We start from the raw sequence: 15,038 nt of genomic DNA on the forward strand, positions 1-15,038 counted from the left end.
TTAATTCGGAACTTATTTTAATTCTTCAACCCCTCTTTTTTCTCAATAAATAGAGGTCATATCACCCCTTTTCTGGTCATCAAGAAGCTTGATCATCAAATCCTTCTCTCTTCCTCTCTTTTACACCAAAAAATTCTTCTCTCTCTCTCTCTCTCTCTCTTTCTCAAATTCTAAGCCTTAAACCTATATTCCTAATTACACCATTCTTCCCTTAAGCACTCCAAGGAGTCTATACTTAACCCGAGGTTCCGTTCTTAAACCAAGGCGTGAAAGATATAATTAACTGAGGGTTTGGACCAAATCAACTCTACTTTTTATTTAATTTAATTTTGATTTGCTTATATTTTAATTCAAGTTACTAACAATTTATTCATGATGTAGCAATTTAAAGGAACGCGCGGAATGTGAGTAATTAATTAATTTAATTACTCTTATTTTATTTTAATATTGCTAGTATCATTATTAGGTTTATAATTTATATATGATTTGACTAACACAATTATTGTTAAACTGCTTCCAATATTAATGTTTATTCTATTTATTTTATGATCACCACATTGCATGTTAAAGGGAATATGTAATTGAAAATCACGCCTAATAAGATAATTTGGACAACTGATTTAGGTTCCTTTTTAATCTTGTTGTTTAATCAAGTGATCACGATATTTTAGAATTATATGTTGCATTAATATTAAACCAATTTAGCTTAATAATAGTTTGGAGCGAATTGAATCTCTGTTTGCATGCCTTTGAGATCGCAGGTATGCTTTTCACTATAAGAATCGAGTAGAGGATAATACGGGCGAATGTAAATCCATGACTCACTTCGTACCATCATCCCCGATCCTCTTTTCGTGGTTCCGAACCATATGGCATTAGTAATCTCATGGATTATGAATGGGGTGTAACCTTCACGGGTCAATCATTGTTGCCTTCGTGGTTGCCTTTTATGATCTGTGAACGGTTTACAAGTTCCTTAAAAACTTGTTGGCGGCTCCCTACTTTGCTTTGCCCCTAATCGTTGTCCCTAATCATAATGTCAGTTCCCACCTCCTATGAGTGCCAAGCATATTCACAACATGCATTTAACGTAGGCGCACTTCGAGCGACGCCTACAGAATGAAATTGATAAATTTGTACCTAAACCTATTGAAATTTGGGGAAAATGTTAGGGTTTTGAACTTCAGGAGATCTGGGTTGGTTTGGAGCTTCAACGACTACGAAGACGGCAAAAGTCGATGCTCCGACCATTGACAATTACAGAGAAAAGGTTAGTAAGAGAAAATAAGAGAAGAAGAGATAGAGAAAATTAAAAATTAAAAATTAAAATGTGTCTGGCCACATATGAAAGTTGGTATTTTATTTTTTACTAGCTTAAATCCCGTGCAATCAGTGGCGGAGCTAGAATTTCTAAGTGAAGGGGGCCAAGATTAAACCTACGTATTACATTTACTTTAAAAAAAAAAACAAATTTTGTTAGCTACAAGATTTGATCCCTTGACAACTTGCATACTATCACATGAAAAAACCAACTCCAGTACACCAAAATTAATGACAATAAAGAGCAAATTTAATTAATATCTTGAGCCAAGGGGAGGCCAAGGCCCCCGCCAGCCCCCTTGGCTCCGCCCTTGTGTGCAATGCACGGTTGTTAAATACTTTTGAAAATAGTATTATAAAAATTATATAAATAGATTGATTCATGTATTAAAATATCAAATGGTGTATACCGATAAGAAAAAACATTTAAATTACATGTAACATTTATAATGGATAGTTTAATATTTTTGGAAATAAATTATATTTTATATAAAACAAGTATTATAATTTAAGATATAATTATTGATTTATCGTTGTTGCCTTCGTAGTTGCCTTTTATGATCCGTGAACGGTTTACAAGTTCCTTAAAAACTTGTTGGCGGCTCCCTACTTTGCTTTGCCCCTAATCGTTGTCCCTAATCGTAATGTCAGTTCCCACTTTCTATGAGTGCCAAGCATTTTCACAACATGAATTTAACGTAGGCGCACTTCGAGCGACGCCTACAGAATGAAATTGATAAATTCGTACCTAAACCTATTGAAATTTGGGGAAAATGTTAGGGTTTGGAACTTCAGGAGATCTGGGTTGGTTTGGAGCTTCGACGACTACGAAGACGGCAAAAGTCGATGCTCCGACCATTGACAATTACAGAGAAAAGGTTAGTAAGAGAAAATAAGAGAAGAAGAGATAGAGAAAATTAAAAATTGAAAATTAAAATGTGGCTGGCCACATATGAAAGTTGGTATTTCATTTTTTACTAGCTTAAATCCGGTGCAATCAGTGGCGGAGCTAGAATTTCTAAGTGAAGGGGGCCAAGATTATACCTATGTATTACATTTACTCTAGAACAAAAAAAAAATTGTTAGCTACAAGATTTAATCCCTTGACAACTTGCATACTATCACATGAAAAAACCAACTCCACTACACCAAAATTAATGACAATAAAGAGCAAATTTAATTAATATCTTGAGCCAAGGGGAGGCCAAGACCCCCGCCAGCCCCCTTGGCTCCGCCCTTGTGTTCAATGCACGGTTGTTAAATACTTTTGAAAATAGTATTATAAAAATTATATAAATAGAATGATTCATGTATTAAAATATAAAATGGTGTATACCGACAAGAGAAAACATTTAAATTACATGTAGAATTTATAATGGATTGTTTAATATTTTTGGAAAGAAATTATATTTTATTTAAAACAAGTATTATAATTTATATATAATTATTGATTTATTTTTTTATATTAAGATGATACTTTTGGAGGGAAAATTTTTAATGCAATATTGTCAAGTGTTTTTTTTATTCGCTTTTAGTATTATGTAATTGATATAAATAGAATGATTCATGTATTAAAATATCAAATGGTGTATACCGACAAGAGAAAACATTTAAATTACATGTAGCATTTATAATGAATAGTTTAATATTTTTGGAAAGAAATTATATTTTATATAAAAAAAGTATTATAATTTCACAAATTTTTGTATGTGGCTGGCCACACGGTGTGGCCAGCCACAATTTTTTTTTTTTTTTTTTTTTTTTGTAAAATACTACAACTCTTCTCTCTCTTTTTTTTTCTTAGCTTCTTTTCCAAGTCAAATCACACATCACCAACAACCATATCTCTACTCCACCCATTTTCTCTCTCCTCTTTTCTTAGCTTCTTCTTCAAGCCAAACCACACATCACCAACAACCATATCTCTACTCTACCAATTTTCTCTCTCCTTTTTGCTAAATTGCTACAATTAAAGCCTGAAATTGTAGAAATTGGGTGTCAAATTGTTGTGAAAAATTGTGATTAATTATCCTTAAGATCATGAACAACATTTGAGGTAGTGAAATCGATGAGAACCAAAGAAATTTGAGCTCCTTTTCTTCGTGGAATCTCAAATCGAACATTCTACGTTAAAAATTGTACGGTGTTACTAATTTGGTCAGGGGTTACTTGTAGGGTGTTACTGGTTTGGTCAGGGGTTACTTGTAGGGTGTTATTGGTTTGGTCAGGGGTTACATGTAGGGTGTTACTAGTTTTGGTCAGGGGATACTTGTAGGGTGTTACTGGTTTTGGTCAGGGGTTAGGTTACTTGTAGGTTACTGGTTTGGTCAGGGGTTACTTGTAGGGTGTTACTGGTTTTGGTCAAGGGTTACTTATAGGGTGTTACCGGTTTTGGTAAGGGGATATTTGTAGGGTGTTACTGGTTTTGGTCAGGGGTTAGGTTACTTGAAAGGTGTTACTGGTTTGGTCTGGGGTCACTTGTAGGGTGTTACTGGTTTTGGTCAGGGGTTAGGTTACTTGTAGGGTGTTACTGGTCAGGGGTTACTTGTAGGGTGTTACTGGTTTTGGTCAAGGGTTACTTATAGGGTGTTACTGGTTTTGGTAAAGCGATATTTGTAGGGTGTTACTGGTTTTGGTAAGGGGATATTTGTAGGGTGTTACTGGTTTTGGTCGGGGTTAGGTTACTTGAAGGGTGTTACTGGTTTGGTCAGGGGTTACTTGTAGGGTGTTACTGGTTTTGGTCAAGGGTTACTTGTAGGGTGTTACTGGTTTGGTCAGGGGTTACTTGTAGGTTGTTACTTGTTTTGGTCGGGGGTTACTTGTAGGGTGTTACTGGTTTTGGTCGGGGGTTACTTGTAGGGTGTTACTGGTTTGGTATGGGGCCTACAAGCAACCTTTTTTTTTTTTTTTTTTTTTGAAACCAACCTACAAGCAATCCTTGAATAAGTAACAAGTAACCATTGAATAAGTAATTCATACAACTAACCTTTGAAGTAACCCTTGAATAAGTAACTCATACAAGTAACCCTTGAATTAACCCATAAAAGTAACCCCTAAAAAAAAAAAGTACCCTTGAAAAAAAATAAATAAGTAACTCCTGAAAAAAAAATACAAGTAACCCTTGAAAATACAAGTAACCCTTGAATAACTAATCCATACAATACAAGTAACCCTTTTGGAACTGGAAGTGTTAGCGGAATTACGCTTGAACGGGAGGCTACTTAACTTCGATTAGAAAAGTCAAGCTTAACCTAGGTCTAAAAGTCAAATTTAACTTATTCACACATCCAAATTAAGTTGTTTAAGCTAAGCGCAAACTATGTGAACAAAAGAAAATAGCAAACAAACTTTAACATGGACAAATCAATTACATTCAAAAGCCAAGGGCAGAACAACCCTTATCGGCCAAACTAGACAAAATTCAAAATAATTAAACAGTCAACTAACAACAAAGGCATACAAGCCTAAAAGTTAGGTTCTAAACTCTCAATCCCTAACCCAGCGTCACAGATATCAAATAAACAAATGAAACCTGCAAATTATAACAACGTTCCACAATCAGTGGGGAGCAACTAGCAGTTCTCCCTCAAATCAGAAATAGAAGATCTTAGACTTAAATTAACAGAAAGAAACCATAACCACAATCAACTTGAAAACTCGAATGAAATCACTTAAAACCATCAAACCATACAAACAATGAAATATTTCAAAATAAACTTAAAACAGAAATATCAATATTAAATCACTCAATTTCAATCATAATAATATATAGACTTCAAATAAGTAATAATTTAATAATATAAATATTTCAAACCCAAAACCTTCAAAACAGTAGAACTGGCATGGAGGGAACGCTAGTGGCCTCGCAATCCACTTCCTAAGGTTTGTCAGGACGAACCCCCGGTCGTCTCGCAGAGACCGTGTCTAAGATTGGCCAACTCCCGGTTATGGGTAGATGCCTATAAGGTCTTACACACCCCCGGACGACAACAATTAACCCAGGTTGAGCTACCTAAGACTCGCAATCCAGGTAGTTAGCATGTTCATTAACCATCAGGAAGCAACTCGGCCTCACACCCGACTATGGCCCCACACACAATTCAAAATCAATTAAAATAAATAATATAATATATTTCATTTAGAAATCTGCAGAGAAGCCAAAAATGGTCTTACACTCAATTCAAACTGCATAAGAAAATCATATTTCTTAAACTCAATTGAAACTCCCTTTCAAAACACACTTCCACTTAATAAAACACAAAAGGTATCGTCTGAGTTTGGGAATATAATTAATTATCGAAATTCAACAATTAAGTGCATTCACAACTCTTGGCGAAGTGATGCTAAAGACAGTGTTATCCTTCTCTAAAGCATTACGACGTCGACAATACAATTACAACCCACACATATTCAAACACACGCAGAAATATTTCACTTTAGGGGTTTATAATACCCAAAAATTCACACATCACTTATTAACATATAAATTCAACTAACATATAATAGTTATAATAAAAATCCTATAAATTCATTTTATTAAACAACAAATCCAAACTAGAATTTCATAAAACAACCAAAACAGGACAGCAACAAGTAACTCGGAAAATCATCATAAAAACCCAACCAAACATGCTTAAAATGCAAAATAAAAAATTTAGGCATATACATACACTCATTAGACATCATATAAAACCATTCCGGACTTAAAATTCAAAAGAGAACATGCCAAATTAAAGTCATATTTACAGCAGCCCCTATACTAATGTACAGCAGTACCAATTATACCAAATCACCCAAAAACCCACCTGAAACATGAAACTAAGCTTAGCCCATTATAGTACAAACTCTAAAAACATAATAGAACCGAATGAGCTTCAGGTTAAGCATGAAAATTGAGCAAAACATATACATAACCACCTCTATTTACGTCATACATGAACTGATGTGGCAGCATTGCGTATGTGTAATTATATCACTTTAAAACAAACCAAAGCTCATAATTTAACTTAGCCCAACAATATACAATACCATAAAACATACTAGGACATAATAGGCACAAGTTTGAACATAAAAAATTAAGCAATTCACTCCCTAATTTTCCATTTTCGTACAGCTCCCAACCCTGAACATACAGCAGACCTCAACCTCAATCTAGGGCACAAAATCATACCAAAACATGCCCCTAAACATGACTCTATAAATTAGGGATGTTCCTTACATGATACTAACAGTAGTAGGGCAGAAATCATGGTAAAACCTTCCATAAACATGCTGTAAACACTCAAACATGGCAGCACTCATAATCAGATTTTAAAGCCCAAAAAAATCATATAAAGACCTAATAAAACATCATGATAATATCATACAACAACTAGGCTTTTATACCAAATAAATCCAAGCATGGAAAACATGATTTAAACCCATAAAACTCAATTAAATTCAAACGAAATTCTGTCATAGAACCATGTACGAAAATCAGAAAATAAACCAACCCTAATCATGATTTCTAACCTATTAATCCAACCCTAAAACCTAGCATTTCTAACCTAAGGGAAGAAAGGCTAGTTACCTCTTAAATGAAGGCGATAAAAATCAGATTAAAGTGCAGCAAGGGTTGCTCACCAAAACGCCCCAAACGAAGCTCCATTCACCCCTTTGTCTTGATGTTCTTGAGTACAATTGAGTGCTCGAATTTGAGAGGAAAAGCAACAGCAAATTAACCACGAAAATCCCCATGTTTGAGCCTTGGGATCACACAAAAATTTTGAGGGAAAGAAGGAGAGAAACAAATGAGATGCAAGCAGCGAAAATAACGCTCAATCATCTTGTTTTGTACCCTTAAAAGAGAGGAAGAAGAAGGGTCTTGGACAACCACTTAAAGAGGAGTAAAGGGGGTTTTATTACATGAGTAACTAGGGAGTTTAGGCTTTAAAAACTGATTAATAATCAGCCTTAAGGCTGCCGTGAGAGAGGAGAGAAATTGGGCTTCAAATGAGCTTCATATAAACCCTAACTTAAGCTACACTTATGGGCTTGGATGAATGATTAATTTAGGCTTAAGAATGAGATTAGGAAAGCTACTTATCTTAATCTATTTATTCATGAAATTTTTAAGGGAAAAACCCGACCCATAGATAAATGCTAGTCGACTCGAAACTAGACTAGAAAAGGAATGTAACGGAAGGCATTTTAAAACGCGTTCAACTGAAACCTCAATATTAATAATGAAAATAATTATTTAAATCACAATATTGAAAATGTATATAAAGTTCATAAGTACCGAAAAGCGACATAAAAGACGAAATGTGACATCAGTAATATTATTCATTTATAATGACCTAATTAATAAACGGACATTATAATGAGTTTTACAAATAAAAGAATTAAAGAATACTTTATAAACAATACAATACCAATTTGATAAACGAGTTGACGGAATCACCCAATACAACTTTATTTATCGATAATGATATGATTGCATGTAAAACGTTTTTAAAACCCCAAAAATCATTTTATACCTATTAGATTGGTACTTTAGTCAAGGAATCACCCATGATGACCTGTATCAATCGCAATAGATTAGATATTAAAATTACATATAATTTAGCAGCACTTACTAAATTGATGCTTAAGCTTAAGGAATCACCCTGTAAGGCTAATATCAATTTAGACAAGTCAAATACATTTGAAATGATAAAAACTCAAATATAGAACCTTTTTAAATAATAACTTTCAAACGTTATGTCAAAATACTATAATTAGAGTCTAAAAAGGTTGGGATGACCTTTAAAACAAAGAACGGTCTTAATAATTAAATTAGCATTTTAATTTAGAAATTGAGATTTAAATTAAAAATTAGGCTTTATAGGTTGAAACACACACAAAGTAATGGTTCGAAAATACGGGGTGTTACAGGATACTTGTAGGGTGCTACTGGTTTTGGTAAGGGGTTATGTTACTTGTAGGTTACTGGTTTGGTCAGGGGTTACTTGTAGGGTGTTACTGGTTTTGGTCAAGGATTACTTATAGGGTGTTACCGGTTTTGGTAAGGGGATATTTGTAGGGTGTTACTGGTTTTGGTCAGGGGTTAGATTACTTGAAAGGTGTTACTGGTTTGGTCAGGGGTCACTTGTAGGGTGTTACTGGTTTTGGTCAGGGGTTAGGTTACTTGTAGGGTGTTACTGGTTAGGGGTTACTTGTAGAGTGTTACTGGTTTTGGTTAAGGGTTACTTATAGGGTGTTACTGGTTTTGGTAAGGGGATATTTGTAGGGTGTTACTGGTTTTGGTAAGGGGATATTTGTAGGGTGTTACTGGTTTTGGTCGGGGTTAGGTTACTTGAAGGGTGTTACTGGTTTGGTCAGGGGTTACTTGTAGGGTGTTACTGGTTTTGGTCAAGGGTTACTTGTAGGGTGTTACTGGTTTGGTCAGGGGTTACTTGTAGGTTGTTACTTGTCTTGGTCGGGGGTTACTTGTAGGGTGTTACTGGTTTTGGTCGGGGGTTACTTGTAGGGTGTTACTGGTTTGGTATGGGGCCTACAAGCAACCCTTTTTTTTTTTTTTTTTGAAACCAACCTACAAGCAATCCTTGAATAAGTAACAAGTAACCATTGAATAAGTAATTCATACAACTAACCTTTGAAGTAACCCTTGAATAAGTAACTCATACAAGTAACCCTTGAATTGACCCATAAAAGTAACCCCTAAAAAAAAAAGTACCCTTGAAAAAAAATAAATAAGTAACTCCTGAAAAAAAAATACAAGTAACCCCTGAAAATACAAGTAACCCTTGAAAAACTAATCCATACAATTAACCCCTGAAAAAAAAATACAAGTAACTCCTAAAAAAAAAAAATACAAGTAACCCCTGAAAAAAAAATTACAAGTAACTCTTGAAAAAAAAATACAAGTAACCCCTGAAAAATACAAGTAACTCTGACGAAACCAGTAACCCCGTTATGCGCGTGAACAGTAACCCCGTTATACGCGCGTCAGAATCCGTTATTTTTATAGACTTGGCAGCAGGCCACACCGTGTGGCTTGCTGCACCAAAAAAGCTCTGTTATAATTTAGATATAATTATTGATTTATTTTTTTTATATTAAGATAATACTTTTGGAGGGAAAATTTTTAATGCAATATTGACAAGTGTTATTTTTTTATTCGCTTTTAGTATGATGTAATTGATTGATTGATTGATTATTGATTTTACAGAAATTTTAAGAAACATTGCTAATTTTGATTGTTTGACATCTTCCAAACACTTGCCGTCTAGAACATGGGCTTTGTTTGTTTGTTTGTTTTTTTTCCCTCTACTCACTCTACCACCTCTACGAACGCTTTAACCCAATAAATACTTGATCCCAACGTAATCTCTTCTATAAATTAAAACCTAAAATCCAATTTCACATATACATTCATCGATCACGCCCTAATCAAATTAACCTTAAAAATCACAACAATGTCATCCACCGCCAACACTACCATTCTCTTAGGCCCTCCTAAAATCCCCCTTTCTCCTCTTCCCTCCGTCGCCACCGCCACGTCTTATAACAATAAATCGGATTCTTCTTCTGATTCTTCCCGTTTTTCTTATCACCCTCATTTAGGCTACACTGAAAATGGTTCCGCAACCTACAAAAACTCTGGTAACCCGGCCGTAGACTTCTTCTTCCATGTTGTCCCTAAATCGCCATCCTCGGATATCATTCGCCTTTTACGACTCTCTTGGGAACACGACTCACTTTTAACCCTTAAGTTGATCTGTAATCTTAGGGGTGTTCGAGGTACCGGTAAATCAGACAAAGAAGGGTTTTACACTGCCGCTTTATGGCTCCATGAAAACCACCCTAAAACCCTAGCCCTTAACATGGGCCCTATTTCGGGTTTCGGGTACTTGAAGGATATGCCTGAGATTCTCTTCCGTCTTCTAGAAGGTTCCAATACTAGGAAGCCTAAGGAGGATGTTTCCTCTTTTCCGTATCGTTATGGTATCTGTGGCGGGTTTATGAGGCGGAGGCTGATGATGAGAAGGTTAAGCATGGAGGATGATGATGATAGCGATAGTGATGATAGCAATGATGAAAGAAAGAGGAAATTAAAAGAGGATAAAAAAATTAAGGATGAAAAGAAAGAGAAGGAAAAAAAAGAAAAGAAAGAAAAAGCTAGGGCTTTGAGGCTTCACAAGAAAAATGAGAGGACTAACAAGATTTTAAACAAGTATAATCAAGAATCCGATTTTCGGCTTTTGTACAATTCAATAGCTGATATTTTTGCAGAATTATTGAAAAAAGATATTGAATTCTTTCAAAAGGGTGATTTAAACAAATTAGGCCTTTCTGCAAAGTGGTGTCCAACAATTGATTCTTCCTATGATGAAGTAACATTGCTTTGTGAAAGCATTGCGAGGCAAGTGTTTCCTAAGGAAGAGTATGAGGAATACAAGGACATGGAGGATGCTCACTACGCTTTTAAGGTCCGTGATCGGTTGAGGAAGGAGGTGTTAGTCCCTCTAAGGAAGGCACTTGATATACCCGAGGTTTATATAAGTGCTAAGAAATGGGATACATTGCCTTACAATAAGGTCCCTTCAGTAGCAATGAAATTGTATAAAACATTGTTTTACAAGCATGATGAAGAAAGATTTGTGGAGTACTTGGAGAAGGTGAAGAGTGGAAAGGCGACGATTGCAGCCGGGGCATTGCTACCTCATGAGATAATTGCCTCATTAAAAAATGATGAAAATGGCGGTGAGGTGGCCGAGCTTCAATGGAAGAGAATGGTGGATGATTTAGCCAAGAAAGGGAAGTTGAACAATTGTATGGCGATTTCTGATGTTTCCGGGTCTATGATAGGGGAGCCAATGGAAGTTTCAGTTGCTCTTGGTCTACTGATTTCGGAACTAAGTGAGGAACCATGGAAAGGAAAACTAATAACATTTAGTACTAATCCGGGATTTCATACCATCCAAGGAAAAACATTGAAAGAGAAGACGAATTTTATTAGGCAAATGGATTGGGGAGGCAGTACTGATTTGCAGAAGGTTTTTGACAGGATTTTGGAGGTGGCAGTAAGTGTGAAAATTCCTGAAGAACAGATGATAAAGAGGCTGTTTATTTTCAGTGATATGGAGTTTAATCAGGCTTCGCAGTGTGCTTGGGAGACGGATTATAAGGTGATACAGAGGAAGTATAAGGAGAAAGGGTATGAAAAGGTGCCTGAGATTGTGTTTTGGAACCTTAGGCACTCTATGGCTACACCAGTTCCGAGCACTGAACCTGGGGTTGCGCTTGTTAGCGGTTTTTCGAAGAATTTGGTGACGTTGTTTTTGGAGGAAGGTGGGGTGTTGAACCCTGAAGCTGCTATGCTTGCTGCTGTTGCTAAGCCAGAGTATGATACGCTTGTTGTTTATGATTAAATAATTAGGGTGATTTGTAGTTTCTGGCTGATAAAATTGAAAGGTTTAATAATTATGTGTATAATGATCTGATTACTTTTTAATTCAATAATTACTCTTGAAGATAAATAGTCTGTTGTTTGATTTGATTTTTTTTTTTCCTTTTTGTTAGATTATATTTATTGCCAATGCTACATGCCTACATAGTCTGCCTTGTTCAAAAGTTAACAGGTTCCATTAACTACTTTACTCATGTCTCCTATACGAAATGCATTTAAGATGATCGGATTTAATTTAATCACTTACTATGGCTTGATTACAGTGATTCTCTTAATTGCTCATAATTTGTCAGATTGTATTGGTTTCTACCACAATTCTGAAATCTTACAAGATGTTAGACTGCGAGCTATGCTGATCAATATAACAGTCTCGATTTGTATATAGGCATACATTGTTTCCCTTCATGTCTGTGAACACTAAGGTACATTATCGACGAGTACAATAAATTCAGAGGTTTTGTTCTGCAACACCTACCTTTATACCTACCTTTATACTTGTATGAATTAGTGAAGCAGAGTTGCAAAGTTTAAGTTTGTGTCTGCAAACACCAAGGTAAGAAATTTAAGTTACAAATTTCGTAATACAAAACCACTGAGAGAAGCATCACTTTCATAGGTGTTCTCTTATTAGATGTTGGAGACGAATTCCAATTAAAGGCTAGGGTTGATACATAAGGATAAGTTGTTACAAGGACTGGTGGTCGCTTCTTCTTCAGATGATGCATCATATGGAACTTAGTTTTAAGGAATCAAAGGATGATATTGAGTACAAGTTTACTTTAGCAAAAAAGTTATTGTCAAGTTGAATTTTTCTACTGCACATGGAAGTTCAATTATAATCTTCCTATGTATAGTCTTGATTATAACGAGGATGGCCCAGTTTCTCATGGTGAGAAACAAATTTTGTTTCTCACATGGAATTTTCATAAATAAATCAACAACTTTATTCAATTGTGGAGCCCCCAATAATGAAAAAGTTGTTGATTTATTCACGAAAATGCCCTCATGAGAAACAGGGAATTTCCCGATTATAACATATATACAAAAAACAGATTATATATATATATAGAAATGGGATCATATGAGACCACATCCCTTATGTGAGAACCCTATTATATGTGAGGACTAATTATAACCGTTGGATCAATTACATCCAACGGCCACAATTAAATCCCGGTCAAACAAAACTCCTGCGTTTTTTCTCTCTCCTCCTTCCTCTTTCACGCGCTATTTTCTCTCTCCTCACAATTTCTCTATTTTCTACTCTCTTTCTCTCTGCTATTCTCTCTGATTTTTCATCACTACTCCTTCAATCTTCATCAATTCTTTGTCAAGGTGAGTTTATTGTTTATATTTTCGTGTTTTTCAATTAATTTTAGGTCACATTCAGTTACATTTGTTGATATTTCAGCTCACATTGTTTATCAATTTGTGTCGATAATGTTTTACTTTGTTTTTTCATTGATTTTAGTTTTATTTTCGTTTTTTTTAGTAGTTATCAAGTTGATTTTGCTTATTTTCGTTATTGTCCAGTTTTTTCGTTTTTTTTGGAAACCTAGAAATCACTGATAATTTGTGCTATTATGTTGATTTTAGTTTGATTTTAGGTATTTTAATTATTTTGTGTATTTTAATTTGATTTTCGGTTTACTTTAGTTCTCAATTATGTTTTATTTTCTGGTTTATCTTATTTTTTGTTTGATTATAGCTTTATTTGAGTAATTATTAGTTGATTTTAGTTTTAATTTTGCTTCATATGAGTAATTATCTTACATTTTCTTTGTTTTTTTGGGAAACCTAGAAGTAATTGCTATGGATTCTGCAAATGTTCCTCAAGAAAATACAATGTATGTGTTTCTGCTCATTTTATTTTTATTATTTGAGTTATTATTATTTTTGTTGTTGTTGTAGATTAGTTGATGAGTTGTATTACTTGTATGGGAGTTCTTGTAGATTAGTTGATAACTTGTTCATTTTATGTTTTGTTGTTCATTTATGAAATATTAGCTTTTTAATTGACAGTTACAAGCAATAAAAAGTTGTGGATTATGTTGGGAAGTAATTTTCAATAAATCTAAAACTGCCACAGGTTAATACTTGTATGTGAAAGCAAATAGGAAAAAAAAAACAGTTTAAGATGGGAGTACAGGGCTCTCATCTCTTTTGTTTGTCTTAGAAATTCTCACAATCAAAATTCCCTGTGCAATGTTATTACTATCGTCACCACAAAGCTACCAACTTCGTCGTGTACTTAGTTCGGCTTTTCACATCAGAAGCCAAGAAGCTGATAGTTTGAAGGCGTTTTACTGTTCCGCTTTTCACATCAGAAGCCTAGAAGTTAGTTCATTATGTTGCACATCAAGTCTTAAAGTAGATATCAGTGAGAAAGAATTTGAGTTTAAAAACAAGTTCTCTAACTTCTTCACAACTTTGAAAGTAGTTGATAACTTGTTCATTTTATGTTTTGTTGTTCATTTTAGCACTAAATATTTGCTCATTTAACAAATGAGCATTTAACTATTTGCTCATTTGAGAAATGAGCAATTAACTATTTGCTCATTTGAGAAATGAGCATTTAAGTTTTTGTTCATTTTGTTAAATTAGTAGCTAAGTATTTGCTCATTTGACATCAAGGATACCTATTTTGTTGAGCAGGACTTCTGTTGAGACAGATTTTGCTGTTAATGTTGGTGAGCAAGATGCAGCAGGGGCAGGACAGTTAAGAGTTATTGGTGGTGACCAAGATGCAGCAGGGGCAACACAGTTAAGAGTTGGAGGTGACCAAGATGCAGCAGGGGCATCACAGTTAGGAGTTGTTGGTGGTGACGAAGATGCAGCAGGGCCAGCACAATTAGGAGTTGTTGGTCGTTCTACACAGCCACAATATAAAGAAATGAGTTTCAAGACAGGATCTTCTAATGACAAAGGAAAAATGGTTTTAAAGGACACATTAAAGAAAGAAAAACATATGATTAATGTAGTGGAGATGAAATCCAGCAATGAATTGCAAAGTGGGATCCTAGTTTGAAGAAAAATAATGTAAGTCTTTCAGATTAGTCTCATTAATAATAAGATGTTTTGGCCTATTTGCTTACTTGTTCATTTCATAAATAAACAAAGAAATGTTTGCTCATTTCACAAATGAGCAACTAATTCTTTGCTCATTTAAGAAATGAGCAAGTAACTTTTTGATTATTTGCTAAATGAGCAAAAAATTACTTGCTCATTTATCAAATGAGCAAAGAAATGTTTGCTCATTTGACAA

General features: G+C 34.7%; 1 protein-coding gene across 1 annotated transcript; it reads left to right on the top strand.

The window, feature by feature from the left end:
• Positions 1–9,779: 9,779 nt before the first annotated feature.
• On the top strand, positions 9,780–12,168 carry LOC145632979 (uncharacterized). Its single transcript, XM_081685296.1, has one exon. The coding sequence runs from the start codon at positions 9,780–9,782 to the stop codon at positions 11,733–11,735; it is 1,956 nt and encodes a 651-aa protein (XP_081541422.1). The 3' UTR covers positions 11,736–12,168.
• Positions 12,169–15,038: the final 2,870 nt, after the last annotated feature.

This window comes from Chenopodium album, chromosome 5, assembly GCF_948465745.1.
Source record: "Chenopodium album chromosome 5, dcCheAlbu1.1, whole genome shotgun sequence".
Taxonomy (NCBI): domain Eukaryota; kingdom Viridiplantae; phylum Streptophyta; class Magnoliopsida; order Caryophyllales; family Amaranthaceae; genus Chenopodium; species Chenopodium album.

Excerpts from the sequence above, each read along its gene's own strand:
- LOC145632979 (XM_081685296.1), top strand. The coding sequence starts at position 9,780 with ATGTCATCCACCGCCAACACTACCATTCTCTTAGGCCCTCCTAAAATC.